Source organism: Jaculus jaculus, chromosome 8, assembly GCF_020740685.1.
Source record: "Jaculus jaculus isolate mJacJac1 chromosome 8, mJacJac1.mat.Y.cur, whole genome shotgun sequence".
NCBI classification, from domain to species: Eukaryota; Metazoa; Chordata; class Mammalia; order Rodentia; family Dipodidae; genus Jaculus; species Jaculus jaculus.
In genome coordinates, this window is record NC_059109.1 from 52,244,677 (window position 1) to 52,260,302 (window position 15,626).

The 15,626-nt window shown below is 39.4% G+C and overlaps 1 protein-coding gene across 2 annotated transcripts; it reads left to right on the top strand.

The window, feature by feature from the left end:
- Nucleotides 1-5,696: 5,696 nt before the first annotated feature.
- LOC101605822 (E3 ubiquitin-protein ligase RNF170-like) lies at nt 5,697-7,012 on the top strand. 2 transcript variants are annotated; one of them, XM_045157178.1, is made up of 2 exons: nt 5,922-5,997; nt 6,072-7,012. In XM_045157178.1, the coding sequence occupies exon 2, from the start codon at nt 6,187-6,189 to the stop codon at nt 6,709-6,711; it is 525 nt and encodes a 174-aa protein (XP_045013113.1). In that variant the 5' UTR covers nt 5,922-5,997; nt 6,072-6,186; the 3' UTR covers nt 6,712-7,012. The 2 variants fall into 2 exon arrangements, with proteins under 2 accessions (XP_045013112.1, XP_045013113.1); XM_045157177.1 differs by having other exon boundaries at nt 5,697-7,012.
- Nucleotides 7,013-15,626: the final 8,614 nt, after the last annotated feature.

A 15,626-nucleotide genomic window follows, 5' to 3' on the forward strand; every position in this document is an offset into this window, starting at 1 on the left:
GGGAGACAAGAGGAAAATCGGTTCCTTAGCTTGTATACCCCCTCAAAAAGGAACATAGTTTGGCATCTTTTCTAGAAGACAGAGGTTAGATCACCCATAATTGGCAATGGGTTTGTGTCTACGTCACCCCAACCAACATGCAGTTATTTCACTTCCTCATTACCATATTCTCCTCAATCCCAGTATCACTTGTGCCAATAAGCATATGAGTCAATCACCATCTTCATGCTATCAGATACTGGGCAACACCTTTAAGAAGACTATGGTCTTATTGAATATTGAAGATATAACTTTTTTTTGGTTTTTCAAGTTAGGGTCTTACCCTACCCCAGACTGACCTGGAATTCAATATATAGTCTCAGTCTGGGTACAAACTGATGATGATCCTTCTACCTCTGCCTCCACAGTTCTAGGATTAAAGGCATATACCCCCATGCCTGACACAAAGCATAAATATTTTTTTCCTGTGCTCTGTTCATAAAAGAACTAAAGGCAGTTTACAGTGGAAAAGGAGTAACAGCACAACACAAGACTAATGAAAGTGTAATCTATGGATGGATAGCTAAGCAAAATGTGGTGTATGTACATCATAAGATATTATTAAATTGCATTATTATTATTTTTTGTTTTTATAGAGACTGAGAGAGGAATGGCACACCAGGGCCTCAGCCACTGCAATCAAACTCCAGATACTTGAGCCACCTATTGGGCTTGTACAACCTTATGCTTGCCCTACCTTTGTGCATCTGGCTTACATAGGATCTGGAGAGCAGAACATGGATCCTTAGGCTTCACAGGCAAGTACCTAAACCACTTACCCATATCTTCAGCCCAGATATTATTCAATTTTACAAAGGATATCCTGGGTAGTGGTGCTACCCACAGTTAAAATTGATCCTCCCATTTAATCTAGAAAGTCCCTCATAGAAATAATCAGAGATTTGCTTCCATAGTGGCGCTCAGTCCTATAGAGTTGACAACCAGAGATTAGCCATCACAATACCAAAGAATGTTTTAAAATAAATTCATGATTTATGATCAGTAAATGTTTTATTTGTATTCCAATTTTTGGTACCTATATACCCATAATTGCATAAAACTTTCATTGGCTAAAAGGAGTAGGTAGTAAATAGGAAAAGCTCAAGAGCAGCTCAAGGTGGAACTTGCATCCACCTGCCAGCTCCTACCTGAGCCAAAAAGAGCAGAACTGCTGGAGCTTTTCCACTCACACCTGCCTCACAAAATCAAAACCCTGAAGGAGATAACAGGGATCAGCTAAGAAGCTCCAGAACAATTTAGACAGCTTTCCACAACCTCCCTTTCCAGATAAGGTAGCACCTGGAGTCACTCAGGACCCTTAGGGATCAGAGTCACCCCTCCTCCACACTGCAGATCAGAAGAGTTGCCCACAGTGCAACAAAGAGGGATTCCCCTTCACACTCAACATAGGTGAGATAGAAAATCACCCCAAAAGGTAACAGGGCTGTTGCACACTGTAACAATATATAGGCCACCACTGGAAGTGTTAATTGCACCTTCCATATCCAGGCAGGTTGCAAAGAAAAATCCCACAAAGGAAAGAAGGCAAACCCTCCCACAAGGATAGAGGTGCTGATTTACTGGATCTGACATGCATTTGGTCTACTTTGCCATTCTTGAGTGTGCTGAGTGTTAGGAGTATCTTTTGTCACTTCTTTTCTTTTTTTATTGATTGTATTTTTTTTATTATAGACAATAAACCATGGTAATTTCCCCCCCACACACACACTTTCCCTTTTGCAACTCCATTATCTATCATATCCCCTCCCCATCTCAATGTCTCTCTTCTATTTTGATGTCATCATCTTTTACTCCTATTATGATGGTCTTGCATAGGTAGTGTCAGGCACTCTGAGATCATGGATATCCAGGCCATTTTGTGTCTGAAGGTGTGCACTGTAAAATGAGTCCTACCCTTCTTTTGACTCTTACATTCTTCTTGCCACCCCTTCTGCAAGGGACACTGAGCCTTGGAAGGTGTGATAGAGATGTTTCCGTGCTGAGCACTTTTGTGTCACTTTTTCTCACGGACATCTGCAAAAAGAAATGTCTCTAACCAAAAGTGAGAGTAGCATTAATAAATGGATATGAACATTAATAGAAGTGCTTACTGGGCTGTTTGGTCAGTATAATATATGCATTTAGCCAGACACAAGCAGGGGTTACACCTCTGGGGCTCATGACCTGCCCCCTCATCACAGGTTTTCAGTATTAGGCATGTATTTCCTTCTGTGGAACAGATCTCTAGTCTTATTAGAGAGCAGTTTGTTTCCCACATAACAGACATGCCACTTTTGTACTCACTGGCTCATTTAGCCTGGCTGGCCAAACTTAAGGCTTGGGGTGTCCACTATTGCTTATCTCCACTAGTGACTTCTCTCTCTGCCATGGGGCTGTATGCATCACAGTTTTTTCCCCTCATTTCTGTCAGCTAGTCTACAGAGAGGAAGTTTTCAGCTCAGCTCCAGCAAGATTTCTCAGTGACCTTGTAGCCCAAGGATGTGGAATCTTCAGCAATAGAGTCTTATCATATATTCCTGATGGGAAACCAAGAGCCTCAATAATGGCCTGTCATGTTTGGGGGGCATCAGGGACCTCCCTGGCCAACAACTCACTAGAAGGTATCCCATACCTGGCATTGAAAATTTTCTAGTAACAATCTATGGGTTCTGAGTGTGCCATTGTCCAAAAAAAATATAGTTTTCCATATGACTTATTCATACCCTCTTAGATTGTGATTAACCTTCTTTCTACCCATCCTCTACTCAATCTCTTCCCCTGACCTCACTTCTGCATTTCCACTGCTATTAATCTGGTCTTCTGTGAATATATATAAAATAATATCCTGTTAATCTCTCCCTTTGTATGCCCTCATATACAGGTCAAAACATTTGTAGCTAGGATCCACATATGAGAGAGAACATGTAGTGCTTGGCTTTCTGGATCTGGGTTACCTCATTTAGTATAATCCTTTCCAGATCTATCCAACTCCCTACAAAGTTTGTAATTTTATTTTTCTTTACTGCTAAATAGAACTCCATTGTATAAATGTACCACATCTCCATTATCCACTCATCACTTGATGGACATCTAGGCTGGTTCTATTTCCTAGGTCATGTGAATAGACAAGCAATAAACATGGTTGTCCTTCAGTCCATTTATATAGTATATTACATTTATCAATTTGTGTATGTTGACCCATTCCTGCATTTCTGGGATAATGCCTACTTGTGTAGGATGAATGACCTTTCTGATATGTTCTTTTATTTTGTTTGCCAATATTTTGTTGAGAATTTTTGCGTATCTCATGAGGGAGATTGGTCTGTAATTTTGTTTTTGGTTATATCTAGCTTTTAGTATCAGAGTGATGCTGGCTTCATAGGAGTTTAGGAGAATTCCTTTATATATATATATCTTATGGAAATGTTTTTGAAAAGAACTGGTTTTAGTTCTTCCATGAAGGTCAAGTAAAATTCACTAGTGAATCCATCTGGGCCTGGACTTTTTTTTAGGTGGGAGATTTTTTTTTAATAACTGATTGGAACTCTGAACTTGTTATAGGTCTATTTAAGTGGTTAATCTCATCTTTAATTTTTGTAATTGCATGAATCAAGGAAATTATACATTTCTTTTAGATTCTTATACTTACTGAAGTATATGTTCTTAAAGTATATGCTATGATTTTCTGAATTTCTTTGGTATCTGTTGTAATTTTGCCTTTTTTGTCTCTAATTTTACAAATTTGTGTCTCTTCTGTCTTCCTTTTGATTAGATTTGCTAAAGGTTTATCAATCTTGTTTATCCTTTCAAAAAAACAACTCTTTATTTTGTTGATTGTTTGTATTTTTGTTTCTATTTCATTAATTTCTACACTAATCTTTATTATTTCTTCCTGTGCACTGATTTTTGGTTTTCCTTGTTCTTCTTTTTCCAAGGCCTTGAGCATTAAGTTGTTCACTTGTGACCTTTCTAATCTCTTTTTTAAATTCTTTTAATTTTATTTTAGGAGACAGCAAGAGACAGAGACAGAGAGGCAGAGAGAGAAAGAATGGTATACCAGGGCATGAGGCACTGCAATTGAACTGGGTGCTTGTAGTACCCAGTGGGCATGTATGACCTTGCACTTGCCTCACCTTTGTGCATCTGACTACCATGGGATCTGGAGAGTAGAACATGGGTCCTTTAACTTTTCAGGCAAGCACCCCAACTGCTAAGCCATCTCTCTAGCCCTCTAATTTCTTAATACAGGCATTCAAAGAAACAAATTTTCCTGTTAGGACAGCCTTCATTGTGTCCCAAAGGTTTTGGTATGTTGTGTCCTCATTATCATTTGGTTCTACAATTTTTTTTTTCTTCTTGATTTCTTCATTGGCCCATTCATCATTTAGTAGTGTATTGTTTTGTTGCCATGATTTTGTGTATGCTCTATAGCTTTTTTGCTGTTAATTTGAAGATTAATCCCATTGTTATCAGATAAAGGCAAGGAATTATTTCAATTTTCTTGTATTTTTTAAGATTTTCATTGTGTCCTAATATATGGTCTATTTTTGAGAATGTTTCATGTGGTTCTGAAAAAAAATGATATCCAGCAGCATTTGAATAAAATGTTCTGTAGATATCTGTTAGATCAATTTGTTCTAAGACCTCATTTAATTGAGATGCTTCTGTTTATTTTTGATAGAATGACCTGTCTATTGATGAGAGTGGGGTGTTGAAGTCACCCACTACAACTGTATTTGATGTTATCTGTGACCTTAGTTCTAATAGCGTTTGTTTGATGAAGTTGGGAGCCCCCATGTTAGGTGCATATATGTTTAGGATTGTAATGTCCTCATGTTGTAGTGTTCCTTTAATCAGCATAAAGTGACCTTCCTTATCTTCCCTCACTAATTTTGGTTTGAAGTCTATCCTGTAAGATGTTAGTATATCAACCCCTCCTTGTTTCTTAGGCCCATTTGCTTGAAATACCATTTTCCATCCTTTCACCATAAGACAGTATCTATCTTTTATTGAGAGATAAGTTTCATGGAGGCAAAACAATGACAGGATCCTGCCTTTGAATCCAGTCTGCAAGCATGCACCTATGGCATCGTGGGGTGTGCCCTATGATCAATTGACTGAGGAGAAGAGGACTAGTGCACGGCTTACAGATGGTTTAGCATGTTATGTGAGCACCTCCCAGAATTGGATGGCTGCAGAATTACAGGCCCTTTCTGGGATAACTATGAATGACTGTGGTGAAGAAAACTCTTCACAATGAGCAGAACTTTGGGCAGTGCATATGGTTGAGCATTTTGCTTAGAAGTAAAAATGGGGCTGGAGAGATGGCTTAGCGGTTAAGCGCTTGCCTGTGAAGCCTAAGGACCCTGGTTCGAGGCTCGGTTCCCCGGGTCCCACGTTAGCCAGATGCACAAGGGGGCACACGCGTCTGGAGTTCGTTTGCAGAGGCTAGAAGCCCTGGCATGCCCATTCTCTCTCTCCCTCTATCTGTCTTGCTCTCTGTGTCTGTCGCTCTCAAATAAATAAAAAAAAAAGCCCGAGCCCGGGCCCACCGCGGGTGCAGACGGCGGCGGGGCCCCGCGCGGGCGGGCCTGCCGCCGGGGGCTGCGGACCCTCTCTCCCCGAAGCCGGAGCTAAGCCCCAGAGTCGCTCCGAACCCGTTTAGGGCTCCTCAGAACAATGCTAAACATCCTTGTACCTGTACCTTAATGCAGAGAGGTGCTGGAGCTTCCAAGACAGGTGCTTTGGAGTCCTGGGAGAATTATGGCTTCATAAGGTATGCGTAGCCACCAGATAAAGAGAACTTTCATTTGGAGTGCTGCTGCTAACTTCCCAGGATACATCTTTGCTTTGTAGTTGCTGGAAGTTCATCCACCGGCCCTTTAAAGACCTGGAATGGCCAAATATCACAGTGAAGTTCAAAATTTGAAGCTGGATGATGATTCAGTTATAGAAGGAGTAAGTGACCAAGTACTTGTGGCAGTTGTGGTCAGTTTCACTTTGATTGCTACCCTCATATATGCACTTTTCAGAAATGTACAGCAGAACATTCATCCAGAAAACCAAGAGCTAGTCAGGGTGCTTCGAGAACAACTTCAAACAGAGCAGGATGCCCCGACTACTGCCCGACAACAGTTTTACACTGATATGTACTGTCCAATCTGCTTACATCAAGCCTCCTTCCCTGTTGAAACCAACTGTGGACATCTTTTTTGTGGTGCCTGCATTATTGCATACTGGCGATATGGTTCATGGCTTGGAGCAATCAGTTGTCCAATCTGCCGGCAAACGGTAACTCTACTCCTAACAGTGTTTGGTGAGGATGGTCAGTGTCAGGATGCTATGAGATTGCATCAAGATATCAATGATTATAACCGGAGGTTCTCGGGGCAGCCTAGATCTATTATGGAAAGAATCATGGATCTCCCCACTTTGCTGAGACATGCATTCAGAGAACTGTTTTCTGTTGGGGGTCTTTTCTGGATGTTCCGTATTAGAATAATACTCTGTTTAATGGGAGCTTTTTTCTATCTTATATCCCCTCTAGATTTTGTACCTGAAGCCTTGTTTAGAATTCTAGGCTTTCTAGATGATTTCTTTGTCATCTTTCTGTTGCTTATCTACATCTCCATTATGTATCGGGAAGTGATAACCCAAAGGCTAACCAGATAAAATAAGTATGTTTACTGGAATATCTGACCTAATGTGTAAAAAAAATCAAAAGACCCATGGCAATATAAGTCACCCAAATATTATCTTATAAACTTAAAACCATTGTATTATAAGTATTTAGTTATTATTTGAAAAATGTCTAACAATATATAACTGGAATTCTTACATATTGCAGATTTTAATGTGAAGATCAGAATTATAAAATCTATAGTTGTATCTCAATTCTGTGTTGTCTGTAATGTCTCTGAAGAATCAAGAAGTCAGTTGAAAAGAGATAAGTTTGGTATCTTCTCTTACCACAAATTACTTCGCTAAATACATAGTACAATGTTGTGAAATGCAGTTTGTCAAATTCATCTTCTTCAGTGAGTACCTACACAGTGACACATGACTTTGGAACTTATCTAAATATTTTGTTACAATAAAACACTGTTTAATGTGGGAGGGCAAGTTCATGTCTCTTTCAGTACTAGCTAAGTTTTGTGCATGTAGAATAGATAAGCTCTTTTCATTTTGATATAACTATATTCTGAAATGGAAAGAAACTTCATAATTTGATTTTGTTTTCAGATTCCTCAGGCAGCCTATTTGATGTTCACTTAGGACATTTAGCCAAGAGTTTGACTCTTTCATAGGAACAGATATAAAAGTGATTTGTAGCCTAAAAAAAAAAAAAAAAAAAAAAGTAAAAATGGCCAGATGTGTGGTTATACACTGATTCATGGGCTTGTGGCCAATGGTTTGGCTGGATGGTCCAGGACTTGAAAGCAGCACAGTTGGAAAATTGGTGAGAAGAACATTTAGAAAGATGTATATGGCAAAGGATATAAAGATACATGTGTCCCATGTTAATGCTCATCAGAAGGTGACCTCATCAGAGGATGACTTTAATGATCAAGTAGATAAGCTGACCCATTCTGTAGATAGTGATCAACCTCTTTCCTCAGCCACCTTTGTCATTTCCCACCGTGCCAATGAACAAAGTGGCCATGGTGACAGGGATGCAGGTTATGAATGGACCCAACAACATGGACTTCCACTAACCAAGGCTGACCTGGCTATGGCTGCTGCTGACTGCCAAATCAACCAGCAGCAGAGACCAAGTATGATCCCATGAAATGACAACATTCCTCAGGGTGACCAGCTAGCAACTTGGTGGTAGGTTGACTACAGTGGACAACTTCCATCATGGAAAGGACACTTATTCTGGGTATGCATTTGCTCTTCCTGCATGTAGTGCTTCTTCTACAACTACCATCCATGGGCTTACAGAATGCCTTATCCACCATCATGGTATTATGCACAGCATTGCTTCTGAACAAGGAACTCACTTCATAGCCAAGGAAGTATGGCAGTGGACTAGTGATCATGGAATTCACTGGTCTTACCATGTGCCCCACAACTCTGCAGCAGCTGGCTTGATAGAATGGTGGAATGGCCTTTTAAAGAAATAGCTACAGTACCAATTAGGTGGCAATATCTTGGAGGGCTGAGTGAATGTCCTCCAGCAGGCTGTATATGCTATGAATCAGCATCCTATATATGGTACTATTCTCTTATAGCCCGGATTCATGGGCCTAGGAATCAAAGGATGGAAATGGGAATGGTACTGCCTACTATCTCACCCCAAGTGACCCATTAGCCAAACTTTTGCTTCTTGTTCCTGCAACTTTATGCTCTGCTGGCCCAGAGATCTTGGTGTGTGGGGGAGGGGTGCTTTTGCCAGGAGGCACAAAGTACATTCCATTGAACTGGAAGTTAAGACTTCCCCCTGGCCACTTTGAGCTCCTGATGCCCTCCAGTCAATAGGCTAAGAAAGGAGTTACAGTGTTAGCGGATGTGAGTGATCCAGACTGACAGGAAATTGGACAGCTGCTCCACAATGGAGGTAAGTAAGAGTATGTCTGGAGATCCTTTAGGGCTTCTCTTAGTGTTACCATCCCCTGTTAGCAAAATCAATGGATAACTGTAACAACCCAATCGAGGGAGTGAGATAAATGGCCCACATCCTGCAGGAATGAAGGTATGGGTCACCTGTCCAGGTAAAGAACCAAGACCTGATGAGGTGCTTGCCCAAGGTGGAGGAAATACAGAATGGGTCTTAGAAGAGAGTGGTTATAAATACCAGCTAAGGCCATGTGACCAGTTACAAAAACAATGACTGAAATGACATGTTTCCACCCTACCTTGATAAAGACTATATTAATCTACACCAATATTAAGATTATATCATTAGCTAACTGGCGTTGAATTTATATTTGATCTACTATATTAGAGATGAGGCATTCCTGAAGGAACCTTGCTTTGTGTTGTGGGGTGGGGGGAAGATTGTGCATTTCTGATTGTATGTGGGGTAGTTACACTGTTAGGCAGAATTATGAGCTTGTTACTGTTTTCAGTTGGAAATTAAGTGTGATTTAAGGAGGTATGGTTTGTTGTGAAGTTAACAAGGGCTGGGCTTGTGGTTAAGGTGTTGTCAACTTGGTCTTTTTAGTAATCCACAGACATCCCTTTTGGGTGGTTCTCTAACATTGCTTCCAGGAAGTACTAACTGAAGGAGGAAATCCTTCCTCCAGGGTGAACCCTTCCCCAGAATGGGTGGCCCCTCTCAGAGGGGAACTTATGTAAGTAAGCTCTGAGTGAAAAGAGCCCTCTTTTCCTTCCACTTGGCTGCTTGAGCTGCTTGCTGCCTTTTAGCATAGACTGAAGACCAGCATCAACTGAAGACCCATGTGGACTGAAAACCAGTGGCTCTTCAGTAAGCCAACAGGCTTTCAGTGCCGGATTGGGACTGCTGAGGAAGCTAGCTACTTGGACTGAGCAGTTACCAGGTTTCTTGATACCCGAGCCTGCAACTACTATTGGACTGCTATAAGCTAATCCAACAAATTCCTTTTTTTAATATAATTTATTCTATTGGTTCTCTTCCTCTAGAGAATGCTGACTAATACAGACAGTGAGAGATTCTTTACTGATTTTGTCTGTTTGGTGTTCTATAGGCTTCCTGTGTCTGCATTGTCATCACTTTCCCTATTTTGGGGGAAGTTTTCTTTTATGATTTTGTTGAAAATATCTGCTATGCATTTGGAGTGAAAATCTTCTCCTTCTGCTATCCCTCAATTCTTATGTTTGATGTCTTCATAGTCTTCTGAATGTCTAGAAATTCCCATTCATGCCTTCCTATTAGTTTGTCTTTCTCTTTGTGGGACCATATTAGATCTGCCACCTGGTATTCTAGTTTAGATATTCTGTCCTCTTCTTGATCCATTCTATCAGTAAGACTTTCTACAGAGTTTTCTTTTTGACTGACTGTTTTTCATTTCTAGTATTTCTGATTGATTTTATTTACTTAACAGAGAAAGAGAGAGAGAGAAGGAGGGAGAGGGAGTGCCAGGGCCTCCAGCCACTGCAAATGAACTCCAGATATGTGCACCACCTTGGGAATCTGGCTAATGTGGGTCCTGGGAAATCAAAACTGGGTCCTTAGCTTTGTAGGCAAATGCCTTAACTGCTAAGCTATCCCTCAAGCCCTGGCAATTTTTCACTATTCCTATTTTCTTACTCATGTCTTGTATTGACCTCCTTATTCATTAAGTTGGCTTCCTATGTTTTCTGGTGATTCCTTCAGGATTTTTTTTCACCTTCTTCTCTTTCTTTGATTTCTTTGAACAAAGTTATAATCATTTGTTGAAATCTTTATGAGGCATTTTATCTAAAGCATTCTCGGTGGTCATTTATGATGGATTAATAATTTTTGGTGGTATTACATTGTCTTGACATTTTGTGTTCTTATAATGTACAGACTTTTATGTCTTGAGTTAATTTGATGCTTGGGTTTTCTAATTATCTGCAGTGTTCTTGGCTGTGTAAATTCAACTTTGTATATCTTCAGTGTAGAAGTTTAAGGTAACAGCTATAGCTCTTATAATCCAAGAGAAATAGCAGAAGTGACCCTAGGTGTTAAGTTTCTTTGCTATTCAAGTATTGTAATAGAGTGCATGGAGCAATTTATGGGCAAATTATAAAATTCAACTGAGCAATAAACACATTCAATCAAAACCAGCACAGACTATTTATGCAAGCATGGGTATTAAAACAAACATATGATATAACAAAGCCAAAGTCCCTACAGCTGTGTGTTGCCCCACACCCTGAATCCTGTCAAGTAGGAGGTTGAGATTTCTGGTCTGAAATGGGTTCCAAGTCAGCCTGGGGATGAGTCAGACCCTGTCCCCAATGACAGAAGAAAAAGACAAAGGCCCTAAAGATCAGGAAACATCAAAGACAACAGAAGTCAACACCAAAGTACAGCTTATTTGAGAATGGCAAAGCCAACCAAGAATATATCATTCAAATTTAATACATAAACTTTCCTGCCATGGTAAGAGAGATTAGCACTTCCATGGCAGGCCTATGTATCTGGCTATGTTTAAGTAGGCCCTGTTACCTTTTGGTATGGCTTCCAATCTCACCAATTCTGAGTGCCCACCTTGATCCCTCTTGGTTGCACTGTGACTCTGTTAGGCAGTGTGGTCACTGGATCTGGTGTCCTGGTGAGCTGTGCTGGATACTGCAGCAATGGCAGCTGGGGATGGAAGACTGAGCAGGGTGCCTGGAGTTGTACTGGAGTTGTTCAGCTGGCTCCGTTTGTCTTCTTCCTCGGTGGCTGCTCAGCTAATTCCTGCTGTTTTCCCCTAAAGGTTTCTTGACTTTGTGATGAGGATGATGTGAGTGGAAAAAATCCTTCCACCTAGTTTCTGCTCCTGCAGCTCTTTGTGGGCCAGGTGGGCAGGTGCATGGACTGGGGTCACTAGCACATTGGCAGGATTCTGGCCATTTTCCTCCTTTCTAGATATATGAGTCTCTCCTACTTCTTTGCTGTCATTGATAATAACTTATACACCTTTACACCTTCACATTTTAGTAAAAGAGTGTGTTTTGCTGTTTTTCTGCTTATTTTCCTCCCTAGGCTGCTTTGGCGAGGCTACTCTGCTGCCATCTTACTGGAAAGTCATCCTTTTGTCACTTTAATATTTATTGGTTTATTGTGGCTTTCTTTTTATTTTTCTTTCTTTGGGGCAGGGTTTTTCTCTGGCCCATGCTGGCTTGGAATTTTAGGCCATGAATATCAGCCTCCAAACTAACCACATTAAGGGTGTGAGCCACAAGTCCCTTTGGATCAGGCCCTTTGGTTTTGTTAGTTTGTCCTTTTATTTTAATCTCCACTCATGCAAAAAATGTTCCATGCTAATTTTGTTTATATTTGTACATTGCTTAGTGGGTTTTTAGGTGTATTCTGTATTTTTCTCCACCCAGCCTACTATTGGATTTTCTTGACTACTTTTCTAACACACAATTCCTTCACTTTTCCTCTCTTTCCAACCTCTCCTCCCCATCCTCTCCTCCCTATCCTCCTCTTTGTTCTCCATAACGACAACCTTTAAGAGCCTCAACAAACTCTAAAATCTGTAAAAAGTAACAGTTCCCCAAATTCCCTCTCCCAGACCCTTGTGCCACCTCTCTCTCAAAGTTAATTCTACTCTGCACACTAACTCACCTTACACTGCTCCTACTTCTACATAACCAAAAATCCTAGCATGCCCCATACTAGCCTTCATTTACCCACAACCAATTATTGAAGACAAAAGGAACATTGTTGTTATTTTGCTACTAGGATATTTGCACAACAGTCATATTCACCCACCTGTGTCACTCCTGACATTGTTCTAGAAATAATACAGTAGCCAAATCTGGCATCTTGACTCCATGAAGATACAACTTCTGATATACATGCCTAAGAATACAGCTCAAGAGAGTCCAAGCATTGAAATTACTTGAGGTGAAAATTTTTCTACACAATTATATATGAAGTACAAAAAAATCATGACAGCATAAATACTTCAAAAATTATAAATTTGGTGACCACCTCCAGTGAGACTGAATTAGATGAAATGCCAAAAACATAATTTAAAAGAATGATTATAAATATACTCAAATAAAACAAAGAGAAAATAAATGGAATCAAAGAAGAAATCAAAATTCTGGAGAACAGAGGAAATAAACTTAATGAAATAAGGAGGCCAATACAAGATATGAAGAAGGAAATGGAAATACTGAAGAAATATGAGTCTGAAATAATAAAAATGAAAGACACAGTAAGTCAAGTACAAAATTCTATAGACAGTCTCATCAACAGAATAGATCGAGAACACAGGATATCTAAACTTAAAGACAGGTGAAACACCTAGACCATTTCAACAAAGAGAAAGACAAACTAATAAGAAGATATGAAAGAGAATTTCAAAACATCCAGGATACTATAAAGAGATCAATCATAAGGATGCAGAACATAGAAGAAGAATTTCAATCTAAAGCAATAGTAAATATTTTCAACAAAATAATAGGAGAAAATTTCCCCCACATAGAGAAAGAGATGCCAATACAGATACAGGAGGCATTGAAAACACAAAATAGAAAAGATCAGAAAAGAGACTTTTCTCACTGTATCATAATTATACTACTAAACACATATACCAAAGATAATTTATTTATAGCACTTAGTCACCTATAGAGACAAGCCCATTGGGATAACAACAGATTACTTCATACAAAAAGAAGAGTGTGGAATGATATAGTCCAAGTTCTGAAAGGCAACAACTGCCAGCTCATACTATTATATCTAGCAAAGTTATCAATCCTAATTGAATGAGAAAGAAGAACTTTCCATGACAAAAACAGGCTAGAGAGAACTGGAGAGATGGCTCAGCAGCTAAAGACACTTGTGTGCAAAGTTTGGTTTCAAATCTCCAGTACCTACATAAATTCAGATGCATCAAGTGGCACATATATCTGGAGTTCATTTGCAGTGGTAGTAGGCCCTGGTATGCACATTATCATTCTCTCACACACTCTCTAAATCTCAATCTCTCTCTCTCATTGCAAATCTATAGAATGATTTTTTAAGCAGGCTAAAGAAATACATGACCACTAAGATATGTCTACAGAAAATACTTGAAGGAATCCTTCAGTCTGTAGATAGAAAAGCACACACATGAGACTATAGGAAAGAACAAGCCATGCTCAAATAATAATTAATGCAACATAGTGACAGAAAAAAACAGAAAGCACTACAAAATTAGGAAGACTGGATGGAAAAAAATATATACAGTTCAATAATAACTTAATATCAGTGGTATCAATGCCCTAACCAAAAGACAGACTTGGAGACCGAATTAAAAGGCAAGATTCTTCTGTCTATTACTTCCAAGAAATATACCTCCCCATAAAAGACTGACACTGCCTTAGGGTGAAATAATTGAACATGGTATTCAACCAGGTATGCCTAGGAAACAAGTAGATGTAGCTGTTCTAATATTTGACAAGACTAACTTCAAACAAACATTAGTTAGAAGAGATAAAGAGATAAATCAGGTTATTTCATATTGGGTAAAGGAAGAATCCAACAAGAGGAAATTACAATTCTCAACATGTATATACCAAACATGAGTGCACCCAATTTCACTAAACAAACACTACTAGATGTAAAGTCACAAAGAACCCCAAGCACATTAGTGGGTTACTTCAATACCCCCAAACACCAACTGATAGGTCATGCCACAAAAAATAAACAGAAGCATCTGGATTAAATGGCATCATAAAATAAATGAGCCTACAGAACATTCCATCCAAACACTATAGAATACACATTCTTTTTAGCAACACATGGAACGTTCTCTAAAATAGATATATATTAGGATACAAAGCAAATCTTAAAAAATACAGAAAAATTGACAAAATTCCTATTACTCTATCTGATCACAATGAAATTAAACTACACATTAAAAGCAATAAAGACTATAGGACATACACAAACTCATGGAAACTAAACAATGCACTGCTGAATGATGAATGGGTGACTGAAGAAATTGAAAATTTCTGGAATCAAATGGTAATGAAAACACAACATAGCAAAACCTATGGGATACAATTAAGGCAGTTCTAGGAGAAAAATGTATAGTTTTTAATGCCTATATTAAAAAATTCTAGAGGTCACAAACAAATAGCTTAATAATCCATCTTAAGGCCCTGGAGAAAGAAGAACAAGCCAGAAATATGTAGATGGGGAGAAGTAATGTAGATCAGGGCATAAATTAATAAAATAGCAACAAAAATAATTCAAAGAATCAATGACATATGGGAGAGGGGGTTTAGTGGTTAAGGTGCTTGTGTGTGAAGCCTAAGGATCCAGGTTCAGTTCCCTAGTGCTCCTATAAGCCAGATGTACAAGGTGACACATGCATCTGGAGTTCATTTGCAGTGGCTAGAGACTCTACTGTATGTGCTTTATTTCTCTCTCTCTCTCATTTTTTAGGGTAGGGTCTTGCTGTAACCCATGCTGACCTGGAATTCATTATGTAGTCTCAGAATGGCCTCAAACATGCAGTAATTCTCCTACTTGTGCCTTCCAAGTTCTGGGATTAAAGGTGTGCACCACCACACTAGCTCCTCTCTCTCTCTCTCTCAAATAAATAAAAATAAAAGTTTCACAGCTTAGAGAATCGTTATTGTTGTTGTTGTTGTTTTGAGGTAAGGTCTCGCTGTAGCCCAGGATGACCTGAAATTAACTATGTAGTCTCAAAGTCATCCTCCTACCTCTGCCTTTCTAGTGCTAGGATCAAAGGTGTGTACCACCATGCCCAGCTATTCCTATATATCAATGTTACTCTTACTTTTGATTAGGGAAGCTTCTCTTTTCAGATGATGGTGACCACTGAGGTGACTCAAACTCACCAAAGTGCTGAGAAGCAGCAGTAGAGTTCATCACTACATGAAACATCTCTATTAACCCTCCAAGGCTCAGGGTCCATTGTGGAAAAGGTGTCAGAAAAAAATGTAAGAGTCAAAGGGAGAGGAAG

Bases quoted from the DNA above. Each gene is read 5' to 3' on its own strand.
- LOC101605822 (XM_045157177.1), top strand. From the start codon at position 5,935: ATGGCCAAATATCACAGTGAAGTTCAAAATTTGAAGCTGGATGATGAT.